Source organism: Cornus florida, unplaced genomic scaffold (genome assembly GCF_030987335.1).
Source record: "Cornus florida cultivar Cherokee Brave unplaced genomic scaffold, ASM3098733v1 CherokeeBrave_3.0.0_Hap2_Chr05, whole genome shotgun sequence".
NCBI classification, from domain to species: domain Eukaryota; kingdom Viridiplantae; phylum Streptophyta; class Magnoliopsida; order Cornales; family Cornaceae; genus Cornus; species Cornus florida.
This window is the reverse complement of record NW_026775575.1, coordinates 85,331,091-85,354,414: the sequence shown is the minus strand read 5'-3', so window position 1 is coordinate 85,354,414 and position 23,324 is coordinate 85,331,091. Positions and strand designations below refer to the sequence as shown.

Here is a 23,324-nt window from a genome sequence, read left to right as displayed (position 1 = left end):
AAGGTAGGTGGATTGATCCGGTGTGGCGCGCAGGTAGGAAAGGTGATGTAGCCAACCAACTGGAGGACGCCACGTCTGTAGGAGCCTTCAACGCGCGCGTGGAACTCTCCAGACGCGCGTGGAAGCGCGTGCAAGGGTGTGAGAGAGTGAAAAACATTGGGCTGCGCGTGGGGAAGCTTAGGGCGGCGCGTGGGGGCGCGTGAGGGGCCCTGTCAGCTGCTGGAAATTACCAGATTACCCCTAGGGCTTGTTTTGTAAATTCCAGAGCCTTAAACTTGGATTTTTAGGTACGGGGTTGGTATTTACGGGTTTAACAGGCCACGAAATTATTATTTCAATACCCGTTAAGTATTATTAGGGCCGATTAATATTTCTAAACCTTAATTGGCCGTTTACCGTACGGATATGAATGTGATTCATTTGAACAACATTACTATAGGTGGTGTTATTATTTTATTAAATGGTATTCATTAGTACTGTTAATAATGTCACGGTTATCGTCATATAAGTTATCCATTAGATGTTATGGGTTATTTATACTGTTAATCATATATCAACCATGATTATTATGCTGTGTGCATTTCAAAGAATAAATGGACTGTTTAAATTATGTCGCATTTATATTATATGGATGTGTTGCCATATAGAACCATGTGAGCTGGCTAATAAGTTTAGACTTATTTATACCTTATGCATTCGTTGCTATAGACAGATGTGTGGCTGTCGAGGTATGTGGTTTAATATTATTGGCATGTGTTACCTAATTGACATGCTCAGTATGTTTAGTAATATTATTGGCATGTGTTGCCTAATTTATATGCTCAGTATATCCATCAGTACTTTGAGAGGTGTTATCATTGTGTAGTTCATTATAGTCTGTGTTGCCAGTACCGTGCACCATGTATAATAGCTGATTTCCCGGGTAGGGAAAGGCGACACTTAACCACCTAGTGTGAGTCTAAATGATCACCGTCTATTCTGGTTGAGGTCATGTTATACATTGGATAGTTACCTTAGGATGTATACAGATATAGTACTCATCCGATTCTTAATGATTAATTTATTTGATTCTCTGATTTGGGTCATAGTAGAGAGGACTTGCTCGTGGGGTTGACCCACCATTGTTGTTATTTCAGGATACGGTCAGTACCCGTTCCAAGGTTGAGGTTAGCAGTGAGGGACCACCAGCCGAACTCATCTACTCTTACGATCCAGTTTAGGGTAGAAGTTTTATGTATTACTTCAGTTTCAGTTTTTATTTACTTTTGACGTTGAACTCTCAGGGTTATATTTAGGGATCCTTGACATAGGATTTTCAAGTTGTAATGAAGTACTATATTAAATAAAGGATGGATGGATGTTGTATTATTTAGTGTTTCTTTCCTGTCTAAATTCTTTTATTATCGTCATTTTGTATTCCATGCTTGTATATTGCCAATTGTTTTTGATATCCCTCGTTTTTCGTGTATAAGCCTGATCAACTTATGCGTGGAAAATGTGGGGGTGTTACATAATGTAAATGGACGTTATATGATTTTAAATCATGTATTAGCAGTATAATATACTTAGTTATTTGTCTGATTTTATTATGCTAACTTCTGGATTTAATTGATGTATTGTGTTATTTATTTCATCAATTATTGGATTGTATGGATGACTTAATTGCTTAAAACTTTTCTAAGAATTTAAATGGAGGTTATATGATTTTAATCATATATTGGCTGCATAATATGATCATGTACATATCTGATATATATTTTGCTTATTTCTGGATTTATTTGATGTGATATTATAACTGTTGCATCATTTATGGATTGTATGCATTATATGCACCAATATGGGATGGTGACATATTAGGGACGGATTAACTAAAAACGTTAAGTCCTACCTATTTATGTATAACGGAATGGATTAACTAAAATATTAAATCCTACATATATTCATGTCAAGTCAACTAAATTAATTGGATGATATACCGGATATTTATTTTATATTTGGATATAACGGATTTTATATATGTATAGTTATGTACCCTGACATGAGCTTGAGTCTCAGGATTAGTGGTCAGAGTGCGTATATTGCATGGGATGACTATTTAGATATAGTGGATCATTATGTGCCCTGGTAGGTCTAGATACTCATGTCCACTATATGTGCGTTTTGCATATTACCTACTATTCAGGTTGAGGTCGCCTTATAGCCCAGTATGACCCCTTTTAGTGTGTATCTATATATATATACGGACTACTAGATATTGTTGGATTGACTAGGATGTATACGTGTATCGGATTTCTACTTGGACTGTAGTAAAGTAGAACTTGTTTGTGGGCCTGACCCACCATTATTTTTAAGGTATTCGTCAGGAGTAGAGATTGTTCGTGCTGAGTAGGGATCAGTTTACTTCACTCTTCTGGATTATCTATATAGGAGTTTCCTTTATGTTTCAGTATTCTGATGTAGATAGTTATTGCTGTCACTTATTCAGTTGGGATTTTCTAGGGGTCTACATAGTATGGATTCCCGAGTTGTATTATTTGGAGGATTAGTTGTATAAAAAGAGTTTATTAATTAATGAAAATTTATTCTGATGATTAATTATTGGATTATGATTTTTTAGTTTTTTTTCAGTATTTTATTTATTATTATTTATCCTTTTGTCTGTATTCGATTATTGCCGATTTGTTTTTGATATTCTCGGGTATTCGGGCGTGGGCCTGGCCAACCCGCATTCGAAAATCCGGGAGTATCACAGAAAGCACAGTCAATAGGACCAAAAATTGGGTTGAAGCTTTTCCAAATAGATGATAGAATAACAAAGGACGAGTGAGGATCTCTCTCTCTCAAACTCAGAAATTGACTCAGTGAGCTCAATGGGTCAGAAATCATTCGTATATAGTTTCGTGGCTTGGGGCACTATGGTATTGGTGAGGACACCGAGTTCATTGCAAATTTTCTGTGACTGCCATGGACACATTTACTCACTTGATTTACGGGGGTCTTTCTTTTTTATTTCGTGTGCTTTGGAATGTGATTTTTTGGAGGAAAAAAATGAACAACAATGGTGGTGTTTGATGGGTTAGCTCTATATGGTGTTTGTGGAGTTTTAATTGAACTGTGATGATGATGCTAAAACAGGGAAACGTAACAGGTTGTCTTCATTTTTTATGGGTCTATTTTAGAGGGGGGGGGGGGGGGGGGGGGGGGATTAAAGGGTAATTTTGTAATTAAAAAAATTAATTTTTAATTTAACAGTAAATAGTAAAGTTAAATTTGTCATTTCATAGTTCGATTAACAGGTCGGATATAGATATTAGGACAATGTGATCACTTTTTATAGTGCTGGCGATTTTTTGAAACATATTAAGAGTTTATGATCAAAATTTGAAAGTAATGAGATTTTTTTTGGAATTAACCCTATTTTAACAGCATAGCAATCTTATGTGCTATGTGTGTGAAATTGTGAATGCAATTCTTCCATGGAGATTGTTTTGAGGTGGTGAATTTGAGGGTTATTGCTGAAAAAAGTGACACCTATCTACAAGTGGTTAAGTGATGTGTTTGTGTTTAATTGGCAAGAGAAAAAGGCCAAAGGAGGTGATTTCGAGTAAAAGTATGGGATGAATGAGAGTATGGAAAATGATTTTTAAATTCATCAATTAAAATAAATTTCCTCACCACACTAACAAAACACTTTGGATTCATTAAAGCATGTAAACTATAAGGCAGAGAGATTATTTTTTTGAAATTAAAAAAAATATATTCACCAATGACAATAATTAAAATGGAACTTTTTTTAAAAAAAAAATTCCGTTCTCTAGTTTAAATCTTCAATTCCTCTTTTAAATCTTAATAGCTCATTCTGATGTCTCTCAGTGTGCTTTACCTTATTGTTTTTGGTTTTCTCTAGTTAGAAAATATGTGAAAAGTGATTGAATCTAACTTTTGTGAGAGGTGTGACAGTTTACGAACCAACAAACTTAATTAGCTCCGGACCACACAAAACTTGGGACTTTTTACTATAAGTAGCATCCATATTGTTTGAATAGCCGGAAAAAAAGGTGTGAACGTCTATTTTTGTCTTACACAAAATTAAATTGAAAGATCATGTTCATATAGTACTCAATTTAGGCTTTAGGGGACGAAATTTTGTGAAATGTATAGAAAAGTCTAGTTTAGTAGTTTTCCTTCATACTCATGTTCATATAGTACTCAATTTAGGCTTTAGGGGACGAAATTGTGCAATGTCCTAAAACCAGTAGGAAGGACTTTGCATGTGCTTAATTGAAGTCAGATGCCCAATAAAAAAAACAACTTTCTGTTTGCAAATAACATAAATCATATTTTTATTCGGTGCTATTTAATTACAGGTCGCAGTATCTATTCATCTTCCCAAATAGTCAATAGTACGTCTTATTGACCCAGGTTAACATGTCTGTATATTATAATGTATGTTTTAATCCACAATTAACTTATTCAACAGATACGGGAGTTATCTTTTCTTCTATATAATTTTTGTGACCAATATTAAGAATTGGATATTTACTATGTGATTTGGTGCAAGTTATGGATATATGTATGTTGAAAATAATAGTAACTAACTTGAAATAAATATAAAATTAAATTGTGGACAATGATGTGTTAGATGCTATGTTTCATTGTATTATGGTAACTCATGCAAAAAGAGAAAATAATAAACATAAAAATATTCTAAAAAAAGAATTAATCCGTTAAATGAAAAACTTAATCCGTAATTCAAAGTGGGAGGGAAAACCCTTTGTCATTCCTCCAAAAAAAAAAAATGAAAATTTCATGATGACGACTTTTAATAGAAAATAATCATAGGTCAAATATGAGACTTTTTGCAACACACATTGTTGCAAAGATAATTGTTTGAGATGAAAAAATGAAAATAAATTTTAATCATGATGGTTGAAGAGATTACAACCATAACATGGACGCGTCTCAACACAATGATAATAATAATATTATTATTATGTTGTCCTGTTTCTATAGAAGCCGCACGAAGCTTTCACTGGTCGAAAAGTAGCCACGAAAATTATGTGATACATGATTTTCTTGGTCACGTGTAATAGTAGCAGTAGTACCACACACTCGCTTTGGTATTATTGATAATGATGGGTCGAGCAGACACGAAATAACACTTTCCTAGTACCCTATTTCCTTGAAGCCACCACACAACAATATATATATATATATATATATATATATATATATATATATATATATATATTCCATTTAGACCTAGTGGGGCAGGACTTGAAGTGGAGTTGTACTTTGATTGAATCTTCTTGGAGGGAGCTATCTAGCTTTGATTACATGAAATAAGGGCTTCTGTCATTATTTGTTAGTGTCATGTTACACGTTTTGGTGATCCTTATGTCATGGTATATATAGAGGAGACTTTGAAATTCTGCATTGAGCCAAGCTTCTTGAGTTTTTCATCATATATAGCTAGAGAGAGATATATATATAGAGAGAGAGAGAGATGGTGAGAACTCCATGCTGTGACAAAACAGGATTGAAGAAAGGCACTTGGACTCCTGAGGAAGACCTGAAGCTTAAAACTTATATCGCTAGATATGGCTGTTGGAACTGGCGCCAACTTCCCAAGTATGCAGGTACTCCCAACCTCCAAAACCTTCAACTCCATTAACATGGCTTTCACTTTCTTTTTTCTTCTTTAATGGGTAATTTCATGTAGAAAATTCAAGCAAACGGGCTCGATTATTGAGAATATCATACTATCTGACTATTGATTGCATAAGTTTCTTTTTATTTCATCCATATGATCCTTTTTTTCATTAATTTTTTTTTTTTTCCGTTAAATAATTGCAATTTTTTTTATTCTCAAGGACTAGCGAGGTGTGGGAAGAGTTGCAGACTGCGATGGATGAATTACCTACGGCCAAACATTAAAAGAGGCATCTTCAGCAAGGAAGAAGAGGAAATTATCACCAAATTACATGAATCACTTGGTAACAGGTACTGCATCTCTATCTAACTTCAACTTTTCTTTTCATATTAGTTTTGCGCAAACACATAAACAAAGACACTAATCTAATGCTAATATCAAGTAAAACTTGTGAGAATTGATTTAAACCATACGAATTAGGTCATTTTATGCATCAAATGATGTCTAGTTTGAGAAATGTCGATGAAAAGAAAAAAAAAAAAAAAAAAAAAAAAAGAGGAAAAAAGTACCAGTATAAATGGCTTCCTATTTTCAAGAGTAACAAAGCTATTAAGCAAAAAACATAGTTTTAATCTTATGTTTTTTTTTTTTCATTTGCAGATGGTCTACCATTGCTACCCATTTACCAGGAAGAACAGACAATGATATAAAGAACCACTGGCACACCTACCTCAAGAAATGCTCGAAAAAGAACTCAATTTCACATGGAGTAAAACCAAGCTCTAGTACTGATTCTTCCCAACGCAAAAGCAGTACTCTTGAAAACGGATCAGACACCAACAATTGTGATGCTGTTAACGAAAGCTCCACATTGTCACAACCATCAGCAAGTGAATTTTCTTCATCGACCTCATCAGACACCGGAGCAACAAAGTGCACAAACTTTGTGGCGGAAAGTACTGATGTTGGTCTGTCGGAGATGTTTGCAGAAAGTGAGAGTTTTTGGAGGGAACCATTTGTGGCAGACAATTATAACTCCCAGAGTGAGTACATGGCACCATTGGTCAACCAGGATTTGCTATCTCCTGATTTTGATGTTACTGGTGAAGAATTCTTAAGCCTATATGGTGTATACGATGAACATATAAATGTCTTCAATTGGTGACAAGACCAATTGGTGTTTTAAGGAATGCATGATCAAATGTTCTCGATCTTAATTCCTCACTTTTGAGTTTTGACGCAATATGTATGTACATAAATGGGGCTATAAGAATATCATATTCCATGCTTAACCATTTGATATTTTATGGGATGTTTGAATTGAAGGTACCAAGTAAATCTATGGATGAACATGTTCTACTCTTTGGAATCATGATCATGATCATACGGATTGTAATTAATTTATGAGATCTCGTACCAAATCTGTTGGGATCATATTGTGAAACAAAGTTGGATGAGGTTCTAGATTTTGTAATGCATAAAATAAATAAATAATAAGAACAATCCCAAGCAACCAAATGAGAGGGGATGGCAAGATTTTACCCATCCAGAATGGTTTCAGGTGTTTACCCTTTTAGATGTCCATATGCCTGAAGGCTGAAGTCCACTTGAATCCATTTATAACTTGGTGTGGACCCGAATTCAAGCGGATATGGATTGATTCGACTATTTTCGATTTGACCCAAATTATGACCAGAGACAATCTCCAATCAACCCGGCCTATTTGGATTTTGGACCCTAAATGAGATCCTTGATTCCTTTCTCAATTTCAATCACCACTACTTCGCCGGCCAACTTCAAGCCTAAAATGGAATGTGCTAGTATAATTTTTTTTTTTTTTTGGGCCCAAATTGTGAAGCCCATAGGAACTGCAGCCTCATGGTCCGAGTCGATAAAACCAAAGGATTCAAGTATAAGGGTGCAGAAATGACTTGGAGTCCATGGGCTGGTCGGAGCTCAGCCTGCTGAGTTTTAACCTGGTCCAGCCCTATAAGAGTATGGGTAAAGCCTTGTTGTCTGTCCATGCTAGTTCGCTAACTACAGTATTGATTTTGTTGACTACTTGCGCATCCAGCCACAAAACCCAACAGAATTATGTTGACTATTTTTTGTTGCTAGCTTGTAGACCTTTTTTAGCCATATTTTTACTAAAACCATGCCCTTACTTTGGTACGTTGTGGTTTTAGTGCTATTTGATAAAATTAAAAATTAAGTACTAAATATTTTAAGAGTTGAATTTTAAGTGTTTAAGTTTTTAAGTGGTTGTAAAAAATAAATACATTTTGATATTTTTTAAAACTTTCAGGATTTAGCATTTAGTAATAACTTATAAGTGATGTCACAATCGCTTAAAATTTATTGCATATTAAGTGGTCCAGGGTTATTTAAATTGCATAATCAAGCACTTATTGGATGAGAATTGAATCCATTTAGAATTGAATCCATTTAGAATTAAGTGTTGAATTATGGAAACAGCTTAGTCTTTTTATGAAAAAAAAAATTGCAATAATTAATTTAAATCCTAATGATAGTTACACCAAATAATACATTTGTCTCACATAATCTCTGTTTGCTAAGATGGATATTCACGTCAGAAGTTTAAAATAATAACTCTAAATTCTCTCTCTTCAGTTTTTCTCTCTCCTTTCTTATCTTCCCCTGTAAAGCAGTAAATCAGTTCTCTCTCTCTCCTTTCTCATCTTTACCACTATTAATCTCTTTTGCATCAGGCATCTCAACCATGAACGACACCTTACCATCCTCGCTGACCACTAGCGGCGATCTAATCCATTATATGAAAGATATAATATCTATATATATGGTATATGAAGTTATAACAGAAAATTGCATGTGGCGAACTGATATTTTTCTTGATTGATGAAGATAATCATTTAAATTTTAATTTTAAAGAAATATTGCAGGGAGGAGAGGTAAGGTTGTGGTCATTTTTCCAGTGGTGGTTTTGGATTTCGAATAGCATAAGAGAAATAATCAATTTTCCCTTAATCACAAGTTGTTGTTGAATCAACCTCCTCCTCCATCAATGGTTTCCGGTGTTGAATTCTCAGCCTTCAAATCGCCGTTGTGCATGGTTGCTGGATAATGTCCTATACCTCCACATGCGGCACCGATAATGAATGTATATCAAATGGTAGCCTGGATTTCTTGGCGGCCGGATTTCCCTTTGGTTTCCAAAAAGAGGTTTTAAAAATCCTAATATATAAAAAAAATTATATACAATACAAGTATGAACTATTCAAAAAAAAAAAAAAAAAAAAAAAAAAAAAAAAAAAAAAAGAAAGGAAAGGAAAAGGAAAATAAGAGTTCAATGAAAAAGAGGTTTAATTTGTGATATTTTTGAAGTTAAATTTGTACGGTTATGGGCAGTGGTGGTTGCCGGTGCTTGGATGACCGGTGGTTGTTCGTATTTTGGAAAGAGACGACCCCACTTGTTTCAGTAATTATTTTAGTTATATTCTTATGTATAAGTACTACACAACAAGTTATCTCCTTTACTTTCTTTTTCTGAACTCATTCAATCCAAACTTTAAAAACGAATGAGATTTTCTAACATTCTTAATTTCCAAACTCCATAACCAAAAGTTGTATGTAGCATAAAAGGGACTCTGCTGCTGTTGACATTTCTGGTCATGACTTAATCTGAAGTCCACTTTAGATGGAACCAAAACCCTAAATACGAGATAAGCAGGAAGCAGCAGCAGATACTATGTTTAATAATTCAGGTTTAGTAACTAATGGTAATTAATAATAATAATCATAAAATCCTTGATATACGTGATAAGAACGTGTAAGTGAACAGGTTTCAAGTGTGAACTCTTACAATCAAATATTTTTTTTATCCTCCAAAGCTGTGTATTTTTGGATAGGATTAAGTTGCATCTTATGTTTGTTTAATTAACATAAATTTTGACTTCAAGTGGTTGTGACGTCTGCACCATGGACGTCACTCTCTAGTTTCCCTACCACGTGTTGCCTTTCGTGGTGCCAGCCATGAAACTTGAAAGAACAAACATATTGCAATTATTTATTGTTAATATACAACTCTCCCAATTATGCTGTCGGTAGAATGGGGCTCGAAATGCAACTAGGACTGTTTGGAAAAATTGATTAGTGTTAATCCAAACTTAAAACCAATTATCCATCAACTTAAATTCTCCAACTCACAAGCCAAACCTGCATTAAAATTTAATTTATACATGTGATTCCATTTGAACAAAAAAATTAGTTGGAATTCGAGCTTGCATAATATAACCCACAAATTGCACAAATTGATGGAATCTCGATTAAGGCGAGGATCCAAAGTTATAAACATTCATGAATAAACAATAAAATAACTTTAAATTTTTAAAAAAGAAAAAAAAAAAAATTATTGATGAATAATGATGGGTAGTGTGGACTATGGAGCCTGATATATACGGTATATCAAGTCTAATTTCGCAAATCCAACTGTTTGATAGATAATGTGATTGGTCTGTTAATTGAAAAGATACATGGAAATCATAATCCAACCAATGATGGACCCAGAAATATATTGGGTTGGGGGGGGTAATATATTATGGGGTGGGCTAGTACTACTAATATTATTTTTTTATTTTTTTGTGACTTGTGCTAAAATTACCTATAGTAAAAATAAAAAAAAAAAAAAAAAAAAATTCCTCCCCCCCCCCCCCCCCCCCCCCCCCTCCCGCACGGGATCCACCCCTGCATCCAACAGATACGTTAACCAAGGCAGTGATAACTAAAAAAACTGAACTTGTGTTAGCTTTAGTTAGTATTCAAGCTTGAGAAAAGAGGAATGAGTTGCTGAGAAGTTTTGCTATGACCATGTTTGCCTACAAAAAGTGGCACCTGATAACATGTTCTATACAATTAAAAAATAATAATAATAAAAAAGGGTATCTACATGTATAAGAATGGTACTTTATACACAAAAGTTGTACATGGAATTAGTAGTAATTAAGGATAATTTAGACAAATAAAAAGTATTTTTCTATAAATTTTATTTTTCCAAAATATTATGACTTTGATATCTCCATTAACCCCATGTATTCATAATAATCCCTTTTAAAAATTATGAAGCACGAAAGGTTGTAGAGCAATCCATAATTCAACTAGTGGTGTATCATTTCACTAATTTAAGGAGTAAAAACAAGGCATAGAGATGCATTTCACACCGAGCAACCATGTGGTGCATGCATCATCATGTGACATCATCAAGGAAGTCACCTTATTCCATTTAATTTTATAATTCAACTCTTAATTAAAGTCAAGTGTTATCTTTCTATTATAGTAGAAGGAGCCTCTCATTTTGAATACACTGTTTCTGTCTTTGAAGGTTGACGATGATCACTGCATATTTTTTGTTTGAATTAAACACGTTTTTTCCTTGACAGTACTTGTATAAATAAGAGTGACCTTATTAATGGTGCTGCTTTAATCTTCATCAGATCTTGTGTGTGTGTGTGTGTGTGAGAGAGAGAGAGAGAGAGGAGGTCCCAAAAATGGTGAGAGCACCTTTCATAGACAAAAATGGAATGAAGAAAGGTGCATGGAGTGCAGATGAAGATAATAAATTGAGAGCTTATATTCTGAGATATGGCCATTGGAATTGGAGTCAACTTCCCAAGTATGCCGGTAGGAATTTTCATTTGTTTCAAACTTCTTGTTGCATTTTAATCATTAGACATTATACAAACTAATCCAGTGTTTAAAATTTTAGGTATTTTTGAACTTCTTTTTATTTATTTATTTATTATTATTATTATTATTTATGTATGATAATTGCAATTTGTGGATGATAATGTTTATCAAAGTTTGTCTCTTACTAGTTAGGTATTTCTAGAGTACATACATGAAAACTAAAAAATGATTAGAAGTGGTGAAATGCAGATATACCTTAATGCATGTTAAAGGTCTTTAATTAATTAATAAGCTAAGGTCGTTGCCTCCAATTTCCAGGTCTGTCAAGATGTGGGAAGAGTTGCAGGCTCCGATGGATGAATTATCTGCGGCCTACTGTTAAGCGAGGGATTTATAGCAAAGAAGAAGACGATCTCATCATCAAAGTACAAGCCGAACTTGGAAGCAAGTATGAGACTTTTTCATTATTTTGCTTCATGAAATTAATTTGATCTTAATTGCAACAATATAGAGATCAATATGGTTTTTAACAATAGACTAATGAAGTAACACAATATTTTTTACTTCCAGATGGTCAGCAATTGCAGCAAAATTGCCGGGAAGAACAGACAACGACATAAAAAACCACTGGCACACCCACCTAAAGAAACGCATGAAACAAGAGCAGATGGCATCTCTAGTGGGACAGCAATGTAGCGAAATTTCTGTCCCCGAAACCAACCAGAATGAGCAATCAATTGAAACTTCTGAAAGTGAAGCAAGGCGAAATAGCGAATTGACACCAGAACCATCATCTTCTAGTGAATTCTCCACATTTAGCTGGCCAGCAACAACAGAGTCATTTGCAGAAGGTATTGGAAATTTTTGGACTGAGCCATTTTTAGCAGACACATCCTTCAGCCAGAATGATATTCCGTTATCCAGCTTGGTGGAGGGAGGATTTATGTCACCGGATTTTTTGTGCTATGATGATGACACTGTTTTGTTCTACCAATTGATGCAAGAACTTATGGAATCTAATAGAGATACTTAAACAGCCTACCTAATGTGTTAAATTTATCCTAATTAATTGTACTTGGACACTAAGAACAGTAATCCCTTTTATTTTTTCGTCTCATTTTTTTCCTAAAAATGAAGAAGAAAGAGTTCAGTTTATATGCTGATTCTGCCATTAGCTTTTTCTTACATGAGACAATCTACACACTTGTATATATGAACTGAAAATGCCAATCAGGATTTGGCTTGCCTAAGCTTTCTCTGAGATCATAAACTGAAAAATTCCCCATCAAAGTTTGTTGGCATCAATTCATTGCATGTGTGCATATAACAGAAGCAGCACTTTTTCCGGAGATTGTGAGATATAATATTGTATATTGACTAATTTTGGAGTCAAAACGAATTTGATCGAGTTGTAATCTTTGGTTTGATTTTCAAGACTCGAGATCGCAAGTGGAATTAGAAATGGATCGTGCCTACACTATGATACACTTCGTGTTGATAAGAACAACGCATTAGAAAGGTAAGTGTGTGTGGAGGATGCCTGAGGTTGGGGGCATGTGCATTTAGAAGGTTTTCAAAGACTCAGTATTTATTTTCATAAATTGCTTTCTGTCTCTACGAAGCTGGTCGCGTATAAATGGTATAGGTTGCGCTTTAAAAATTGTTAGTAAGCTTAAGGTCGAGAGTTGTTGGACTGGAAGTCGCGAAAACAGAGATTGTCAGCAATTGATTTTTGATACAACGATAGGGTGAGAGCCTGAGTTAATGTGAGATATACTTTGTTTCAAATATAATGAATTGTTTCACTTGAGACGACGAAAGTCTCCGTAATTTTCATCCCGGTAGGTCGGGTTTCTTCCAACTAGGTTTTCATGCACAAAAACCCGGTGTTTCTCTAAACTCACTTTTTACTTTTTTTGCAATTAATTTTTGCTTTGTGAGTTGTTTAATTTATTTTTATTTTGATAAATTTAATTTAAGCAAAAATCGAATAAAAGAGCAAATTTAACTTATTCACTCGTCTAAATTGTTTATTTATATTATATTTCATAACCATTCCACTTAACTCAATCCACTATTTGTTTTACTTGAAGCAATACGTGAAGTAACTCTCAATATAAAGGTAAAAACAAGACGTGTAAGTGGATCGACTCATCAAGTTTCTATTGAAATAGGATCCACACAAGGCAACTCACTGACACTGTTGTTGGCATGTATCGTGGTTGATTAGCTTAGCTATTACTGTTTCCTAATTCTTCATCTGTATATGGCAAATTGGATTATTGGACATTGAGACCGACCGAGTCTGCTTCCTCCTAATTTATGCCCGGACCCTGAGCTGAAAATATTGAAGTTCTCTCTCTAATGACAATTCTATATGTATTAATCTTGTTTCTTTATTAATGACACTAAACACTGGAATATAATAAGATATGGTAGTAGTTTGTAGGCATTATGAGCTTACACATGTGAAGTATAATCATATATACCTTCACAATTATATCACCAGTGGGACATTCGATCATATTCATACAGTGGTCCAACTTAATATGTGGTTGAGTGGTGACTTTAATCTCCTGCAGTACTGAGATCTCAAAAGTGGGGCCAGATTTATGGGACAGAGAAATTTCTTAGTGGGGACCGTCCAATGGTTCAAAATACAAGAACACAGACATTATAAAAATACCCAATATTACTTCTTAAAACTTCAAGATTGCATAAATAAAATTAAAAACCAAAATACAAAAAATAATAGGAACCATTTTGGAAAACAAAAATGACAATTGTCGGAGAAATAGGTTTTAGTATCATTATGTAACTTATTTATATCTAATTACCTTTTCATTCGAATTTGATGTGGAACAAATTCGTAACGTGTGGTTGCAAATCTAACATCCTCCGAGTCAGACACTTGGTGTGACACCAGATCAAGGATTAGGTATAATTCTGATATCAACTATAACAGGTGGACTTTTACTCATTTATTCAAAATCTCAAACTATTAGGTAGTACTTGCATATCCACTCATTTATACTCAATCACTTTTTCGATTCAATATTAAAAAAATAACCCTTGTTACACGTTGCTATAACAAATTGTGTTAAACATAGCAACCAAGCCACTAGCATGAAGGGCAAGATCGTCAATTGCTCCCACATTTTTATTTTCCCGCGACCATGAAATAATGCCAAAAATAGATATGGACGGAAAATTCTTTTGGTTTCCGATAAAATTGTTCTTTTTATCATTGCCATTATTCCACTGCCAGAAACTAAGAGACACCACCAACCAAAAACAACAAAAACCCAAACCAGAAACGGGAATACAAGTTCAATCCTACATTTCAAAATTATGTGTTTCCTTGTTTGGCTCCTTAGAAAACGAAAGAAATTTTTCTCTTTTTTTTTATCATTGCTGCCTTTGTTTTGAATGGGTGAGAGTAAAGTGACCAATTGAACATCAATTGGTGGTCTATGAGATAAATCACATATAATGAAGCTGTGTTCTCTCTCTGTCTGTATAATCACCCTCCATTAGTGATGACTGAGACTCCACTCAAGTTCATTGATTCACTTCTGAATCTGCTAGAGCAGAAACGTACCTATCATCGCTCCCAAAACAGATAATCCTTGGCTGCTTCATCTCTCTCTAGCTCAATTGTTGTGGCCGTCTTTTCACTTTCCGAGCTCGAGCATTGCCGGTCAAGAATATACACCGGCGTGCTCGAGCTTGATGCCATATCAAGCACTGATTCATAGCCATCCATAACAATTCCTTGTATCACATTGCAACAGCTAAACAACTTATCCTGAAATTAAGAGAATAAAAGTTGATTGATGAATAAATCTACTTGTAGGCAAATTTTAAAAACCTAGTTGACTTTTTCTAAATTACTATCTCCGTCCCAAAAAAAAGTGTCACTGATGAAAAATCGTTCAATTTTGATAGTCACGATTTTTAAAAAGTGACACTTTTTTATAGGATGGAGGAAGTATCATATTGCCTGCTATTAATCAATAGTAACATCAAAGAATTAGTAAAATAGTGAATAATAGTATTTTTACCTTTTTTACAAATGCAGAGTCTGAAATTGCTTTTCTAAAGCATGGAAATTGTAAAGGAAACAATTCATGAGAGGCAGATATAAGAGCCGATGCCGCAATTATCGAAGGCTTGAACTGTAATAGAGTGATTTCTGTCATACAAAATCAATATTTATCGGTTTTCAATTGATGAAAAAAGTGTGTGTATATATATGTATATATATGATAAATGTGTAATTGTGTAGGACTATTATGCATACCATTTTGAGCTTTGAAGATGATTTCCGTGGCTCTGGATTTGAGAGCTTGTCTAGACGGTAGGTCTTTGAATTTGAACATTGAAATGAAGAAATTGATGAAAGAGAATGGAGTTATTGAACGCATTCGCCATTTCAGAGCTCCCAAGATTAGAAAATCCATTCGCTGAATAGTTTGCTTATCAAAGATGAAACCACCGTCATTCTGTTCCACAAGATTTACATGAGTACTTTCTATGAAAAATTAAACAATTATATGTATATAGTTATATATAATTAATTAAGTGGTTTTAATTACTTTCCTGAATATCGGTGACAGAGTACTCTGCTTTCCTCATTTTCAATGCTAAAGAAACGCAAGAAACTGCAAGAAGCCTCAAAAACCAGGGTTTTCCTTCCTACAATATGAAAATCTTAGATCTTGAACTATATATATATATATATATATATATATATATATATACACACACATACATACACAGATAGAGATACGCATAAATACATACATAAGTGTATACGTACTGGTATGTGTTGGGTGGAAAGGAATCGATCGAGGTAATTGATGGCGAGGTAAGAGAGGAAGGGATCAAAGTTGTGTGAGAAAAGTGAGATTAAAGAGATGGTTTCACCACGAACAGTGATGTCAAAATCAGTTTGTTGCAGATTGTGAGAGTAGGCGTACAAAGGCATGTGATCGGACTCGATGTGGAAAAGAGAAGGGAGGAATTGGAGGTCTTGGAGAGCTGGTAGTGGGTTTTCGAGATCGAACTCCATTGATGGACGATTAGGTGAAGATGAAGGTGAAGGTGAAGGTGAAGGTGAAACTAGCTAGCTCAGTCAGTAGTTATTAGTAGTAGTGAAGAAGATGAGAGAGAGAACTAGAGAGGCATTGTTAAGAGGAAGAGGAGAGAGAGAGAGAGATTGATTACTAAATGAGATGGAGAAAGAAAAAGATGAGAGTTCGCTGTCTCTTGATAAAAGCAGGCGTATGTATGGAGACTTCAACTTCACTCCTCAGTCCTCCTCTCTCTCTCTCTGTGCAAGTGTATGTTAGTGGTAGTCGTCTTTTGCATTGACACCTGCTCTCTCTCTCTCTCTCTCTGTGTCTCATTGGGAAGGAAAACTTGACGTGCAGGAGGGTTTTGATCAGGTGCGCTGTGTGCTGCCTAGTGTATTGTATTGTTGGATGTATGTTTGGACCTATGAAGCACGGACACCGATACGGGACATGAGTACGACACGACAAGGATATGGCGACACGGCAAATTTCAAAAAAATAGGACACGGACACGGACACGGCGGGGATACGCCTATAAAATTATATATATATATATATATATTCAAAATATAATTACTAGAATCTTGTACAGATAAATAAAACAATAACAAAGAACAGAATCAATGTCAATAATTTCATCTTTGTTATAAGAAAAATATAGAATAAATGAAAAATAAAGTTGATCCAAATTCCAAACGAAGATGTGCAGAAGAGACATAACTATAATGAACTAAATATATATATGAATAAACATATATACTTTTAGTCTTTCACAAAGTTTTGTTCATGTAACTTATATATATATATATATATATATATATATATATATATATATATATATCTTGTTCATGAAGAGAGATAATTAAAGAAGATGAGAGACTGAGAAGAGTGAGAGGAGTGAGAGAAAATAAATTTTGTCTCATAGAAGTGTCGGACCGTGTGTCCAAGCCTCGGACACGCGTGTCCAATAAAAAATAATATTTGGACACTTTACAGAAGTGTCGGACACGTGTCCGAGTCTCGGACACGGGTGTCAGTGTCCAAAAAATATCCGACACGGGTACGCGGCCCCTGGGAGAAGTGTCTATGCTTCATAGGTTAGGACTTATGGAGTTTATGGTTCCAATATTAAGATAAAGTGCCAAAAAAAACCCATTAACCTATTGGCCACTTGCAATTAACTCCCCTGAACTATAATTTGCCCCTTTGAACTATTGAATTTGGTGCAATTAACTCCCAATGTGACATCTCCAGCCAATTGGTGTAAACGGAAATAGTGAAAGACAATTTTACCCCTTATAAAAACTACGTCGTTTCAGTTAAAATTTCAGCAACAAAAACAAACATTATCACTGTGGTCTGACATGGAGGGTGTAATCTTAGCAACCACTAAAAAATTAACAACACACACCAACCTTATCACCATTAGTCTGACGTGGAGGGCCTAATCTATACGAAAAAAACCACTACTAGAATATACAAAACCAAAATACCAGTCCCAAATAAATTCAATCAAATCCAGATGAAGACCAACACAACTAGAATTTTTTTTTTTTTTTTCAAAAAGAAAAAACCAAATATGTCTGCAACAATTTTTTTTTTTTTTATTTTGGGTAAAATCTATACAACATCTTCCTTGGGCGAAACCATACCCGAACTAACAACAACCACCGGATGGGGACTCCGCTGCCGCTGTCAAGCACCAGGAAGGAGCGGAGGCTGATTCGGGCAAAGCCTCCGTCATTAAAAAGAGAAGAATGAAGGCCGGATCAGTGCTGGGTCGGTTCCAGGAAGGAGCGGTGGGTCTTTTCCTGGAGAGGGAAGCCGCCGCGGTGCTTCGCTACCGCTGCCGACAACCTCCAATCTCCTCTCTGTACTGGTTTTACTCGGATCGATCACCTCCTACTCCGCCGACGAGCTGTTCTTGAATGATCCGACCGATGCGACAGAGGGTGTGCATCAATTTGTATGGCAACAAGGATCCCAACAAATTTGTAGAGTGTCAAGATCCTAGCAAATTAAACTCGACCAAACAAAAGACGGGCGCAAAGTGAGGGTGTTGCAGAGCCAGCATGAGAGAGGGTGTTGGTTAGAGAGAGAAAGCGTGTGTTTGAGAGAGAGTGTGTGTTGGCTGCTATGGTGGTTGTTTGTCTTAATTACAATGTTTTTTTCTTTTTCTTTTTCTTTCCAATACAAATTGTTGTATTCAAATGATGATTCAACTGATTTAGATATATATGATTACAAAGTGTGTGTGTGTGTGTGTATATATATATATATATGTGTGGGAATTTGACTGAGAATGTTTGGTTGGGATTTAACAGTAATAAAAGGGACATTATGGTCTTTTAGCTTCATAAAGGGTTGTATGGTCATTTAAAGAAATTTGGATTGTCACGTGACCTATCATGTGCGTCTTTACGGTCAAATTCAACCGGCTTACCTCCGAACGAGGTTAATTGCACCAAATTAGTTAGTTCAGGGGGGTTATATGTCAAATTAGTAGATCAAGGGGTTTTTTGCTACATGACCAATATTTCAAGGGATTTTTTTGCACTTTACCCCCAATATTATGATGATGATTTCAATTCTTTTCCTAACATTTTCACACCAAAATAGTAAATTAAGTAGGAAAATCGAATTGGGAAACAAAAAAATAGATAAAATAGGAAAATCAAAATTTTGATAGAGAGAACTCAAAATCAGATTTATTATCTTTTATTAACCCTAAGGGGTTGATTCCATTGGTGAAGCCCTCGACAGGAAATATTAAGTTTTACGTTTGAATCATTTTGAGCGCTATCAATTCTTTAGAGGCCAAGACCGTAAATATAGTCCGAATCTTACTCAACTTGTGTGAAGAAATCGCTTTACACGAATCCCGTTGATTAGTCAGGATAAAATCCTGAATACCCAATTATTGAAAAAGAAAAAGAAAAATGAGATCGACTTCTAACATAATCAAACTTATCTGATTCAATGACCACATCCATGGAGGCTTACCATGTCATGAAATGCTCGAGGCATGTGAAATGGACTCACATTTTGTGGTACATCAAATGTCTGAAGCATTGTTCCCTCTGTTTGTTCCTCAACAGAAACTCCATAGTAGTGGGCCACTTTTTTCTTTACTATTCCATTCAATGTGACAAGCTAACCCAACCGAATCACAAGCAGCAAGTCCAACTTTGAAAGCACAACAAACCTCCATTTGTTTGTTATTAACTTACTGTTGAGCGCCAAAAGTTCCTATCAAATGCACCTACTTCTGACATAATTCTAGGAATCCATTTATATTTTGCAAGGGTTGGCAAAATGGATTAGGAATTATCAACCCGCTCATATCTGTCCGTTTTTTAATGATTATAGGTGAATCATATTTAGTTTGAGGGTCAAGATGTGTTAGGTAATTTTTAACCACTTAATTTGAGGGTCAAGATGAGTTAATTATATTCAACCCATATTTTACCCATCACATAATAAATACTCAACACACATCTATTCTATATTGTACTCAACTCATTTCTCTCTCTAAAATTCTCTCACTCACAATCCTTTATCTATATATTTGTCTCTCATCAATCCCCCCTCTCTCTCTAAAAATTTCTTCTAAAAAAATAAATAATTAAAAAATAATTTTAAAAATTAAAGAATAATTTAAAATAAAAATTATAAATAATTTTTAAAAATGAAAAAATTAAAAAAATATTTTAAAAATAAAAAAAATAAAAAAATAAATTTTTATTTTTATCTTATCAAAAAAAAAAATTATTTTTATTTTTTTTAAGGGTGCATCATCAAGGTTTCTTATTTTATCTTGTGTACAATCTTTTGACCTCAACTACAGGCAGAAATCAGCTTGAATATGACATCAGCTGAGTCATTTTTTTCTTTTCCTCTTTTTTTTTTTTTTTCACATTCAATATATTCATTTCCCCACCCCCCCAAAAAAAAAAAAAAAAAAAAACCAAAAGCCAGTGACTGGGAAGAGAAAGCCAAAGACCAAAGATATAGCAAGAAATGTAAATGGTTTTATATCAACATTTATTTTTATTTTCAGAGTCTTTACTTAAAAGTAGAGAGATGGAATGAGAAAGACATGTACTTCTCTTTATTCTCAATATATGTAGACAATAGTTTTTTTTTATTTTAGATAATAAAGGACGGTTATACCAATGGCGTATATGTGATTATATATACCGTTAAATTTTTTTGATTTTTTTTCTTTTTCAGTTTTCCATTTTCTTCTGTTTTTGGAAATAGAGATAAGATTAGGTACCAGAGAAGTGTACTGTTGGAGCTTCGGTGATTTTTTTTTTTTTAAAAATAATTAAAATAACTTTAAAAATTTTAAAAAATAATAATTAATAGGTTCATGGGTCATAATGGGTTGACCCTGTCCATTTTTAACTCGTTCTGAACGAATTGAATATAAATCTTGACTCATGTTGATTCGTCTAACCCAAATTCAATCCAACCCGCTCATTTGTCATCCCTAATATTTTGTGCCTGAAACCCCCACATGGAGAATGTCCCTCTTCTTGGACTTTTGAAGGAAAAGGGAGAAAATAAGAGGCAGAAATCCGAGTTCTTGTTTTACTTTTCTCAAAGTGCTTAAAGACAGACAGGCACTATTACTAAAATATGACAATGGCGTGGAATGAAGATGATTGCAATTGTTATTCAACCTTGACCTGGTCAAACTAATAATCTAATCAGACTGAAATATATACTTTTTATTGCGGTAGAGATAGAAAAATGCGACGATAAAGATATTCTTATTGTGAACTCGTACTTTTTTGTTTTTTTGGAAGCAAAATAGAAAGAATTAGACGCACTGTCATTTAAGTGTTACAAAAAGAAATTTATCTTACGTCAAATTTAAATGAGAAGTGAAATAAGTATATATGAGTTGGGGTTTAGATTATTAATCTTACTTTATATTTTAAAATTTTAAACCTGTCCTATTACAGTTTGGTGTCAAAGTCGGATTCACAGATTGAATTCTTGATCCGGTGTCAGACAAATCTTGAATCTAGTGTTTAATGTATCATTTCTCCTTGTTCCGTTGTTAGGCAAATCCCGAATCTAGTGTTTAATGCATCATTTGTATTTGTGGGTTTCGCATCATTTGTTAAAAATGCAATGGTAAAGCTTTTGTTCAGCATGAGGACTCTAACTATCATAAATGCTTTAAAGTTGGATTCTAAAACCAAGTTGTATATTTTTCTTAATAGTTTGTGACACATCACCGAAATGCTTCATTGGATTCTATTCACAAGCGCATCGATCTCTCAAGTCATGAACAATAAATTTTGATCGTAATAATAATTGAAAGTGGACAATTAAATTAATTATAATTAAAGTTGTTAGATATGAGGTGGGCAATTAAAAAATGAGAAACAGCTTTAGGGGGTTCATCACTTCGAAATGCCTTTGAAGAACGTTCCTTTCCTAGCTTTTCGGTTGCTTGAAGCTTGCTCCATCTTGCAACTATCTCCTTTATCTATTTTAATACGTACATACAAATATATTTATGTGTGTGTGCACTGTGGGTGTGTCTTCTTCTTCTTTTAACAATACAAATGGATTCTCTTTTCACGCATTGGTGCAAGAGAAAGCCTAAAGAAACCAAAGAAATACTACAACAAATATATTCACTCATTGCATGAAAGGGAATACTACAATAAATCTATTCACTCATTGCATGAAAGGGTACCCATTTTTTTTTTTTTTTTTTTTTGCCTGTCCAACAAACTAAGAAAACACAAAAAAGGAAAACAAAAAACAAAACCAACCCACTAAGCATCATGGTCTAGAGTATCTAGATCAATAGCCTTCGGCACTTCGGATGGCCAAACATCCCAACTTACATCACCAGATTGAGAGGCCATTGCAAATCGACTGATAATGTGAGCAACCGAATTGTTATTCCTTGGTGTCCACCCAAGTCGAAATTGAGAATTTTTCTGCAGCATGAACTGGATATCTTCCATTAAAGGAAATGAGGGGGGATATCTTCCATTAAAATTTAGGAATTTTTCTGCAACATGAATTGGATATCTTCCATTAAATTTTTTTTTTTTTTTCCCTCAAAATAATTGAATCAAATAGCCATTAAGGCACTGTTTGGCTGACACAAACAATGCCTTAAAGGCTTTTTTAGGTAAAAAAAAGTTTTAAAAAATTAGAAAAAAGTGATTTTTTTTCGTTTTCAAAATTTTCAATGTTCCTATTAACGTTATAACTGGATATCTTCCATTAAAGAATTTTTCTGCAACATGAACTGGGTATCTTCCATTAAAATAAAATATAACCGTTTTATTATTATATTAGTTAATCAAATAATTTTTTTAAAATTTTATTTTCCTGACAAATTGAAAAATATAACCGTTATAAATATAGCTGTTATAAATATAGTCGTTAGGAAAAAGTTAAAAAATAAATTTATTTAAATTTTAAAGAGCTAAAATATATTATTGGAGTACATGCGATAGCTAAAATTTAAAGACTCTAAAATGCTGACGTGATTATAAAAAATACTTATATGACTATTAAAAAATACTGATATGACAAATTCGAAAAGCTTAATTTTAGTAACCGTGTGTGAGGGAAGGAGTACCTGAATGAATTAGCCTGCAAGACGAGGTGTGAGGTTTGGTGGAGAGAAAGAGAGAGGAAAAGACAGAGAGAGACATGCAATCACATGATGATTGCACTTCTCACGCCAATTCTCCATGCAGATAAAAAAATAATAATAATAATAAAAAAATTAAAAAAATCATTGTGTTTTCATTGTATAATGGGAGTGTAGACCAACAGTGTGGGCCTTCTTCTACATGGGACAACATCTAAAAGCTACAACATTCATTATTTATGTTTTTTTATTTTTTTTATTTTTTTTTATGGAATTGCCAGAGTACCAGCTACCT

The 23,324-nt window shown here is 34.2% G+C and overlaps 3 protein-coding genes across 3 annotated transcripts; 2 read left to right on the top strand and 1 right to left on the bottom strand.

Annotated features, from left to right (window-relative positions):
- Positions 1–5,407: 5,407 nt before the first annotated feature.
- Positions 5,408–6,945, top strand: LOC132307306 (transcription factor MYB4-like). Its single transcript, XM_059805025.1, has 3 exons — positions 5,408–5,639; positions 5,874–6,003; positions 6,314–6,945. The coding sequence occupies exons 1-3, from the start codon at positions 5,507–5,509 to the stop codon at positions 6,816–6,818; spliced, it is 768 nt and encodes a 255-aa protein (XP_059661008.1). The 5' UTR covers positions 5,408–5,506; the 3' UTR covers positions 6,819–6,945.
- A 4,033-nt stretch (positions 6,946–10,978) lies between these two features.
- On the top strand, positions 10,979–12,420 carry LOC132310291 (transcription factor MYB15-like). The gene is made up of 3 exons (XM_059808478.1): positions 10,979–11,308; positions 11,633–11,762; positions 11,885–12,420. The coding sequence occupies exons 1-3, from the start codon at positions 11,176–11,178 to the stop codon at positions 12,345–12,347; spliced, it is 726 nt and encodes a 241-aa protein (XP_059664461.1). The 5' UTR covers positions 10,979–11,175; the 3' UTR covers positions 12,348–12,420.
- Positions 12,421–14,627: 2,207 nt separating this feature from the next.
- LOC132307305 (putative cyclin-D6-1) lies at positions 14,628–16,704 on the bottom strand. The gene is made up of 5 exons (XM_059805024.1): positions 16,137–16,704; positions 15,914–16,012; positions 15,618–15,816; positions 15,379–15,509; positions 14,628–15,122 (listed from the first exon to the last, which is right to left on the bottom strand). Exons 1-5 carry the CDS (start codon positions 16,386–16,388, stop codon positions 14,919–14,921), a joined length of 885 nt encoding a protein of 294 aa, XP_059661007.1. The 5' UTR covers positions 16,389–16,704; the 3' UTR covers positions 14,628–14,918.
- Between the last annotated feature and the right edge of the window lie 6,620 nt (positions 16,705–23,324).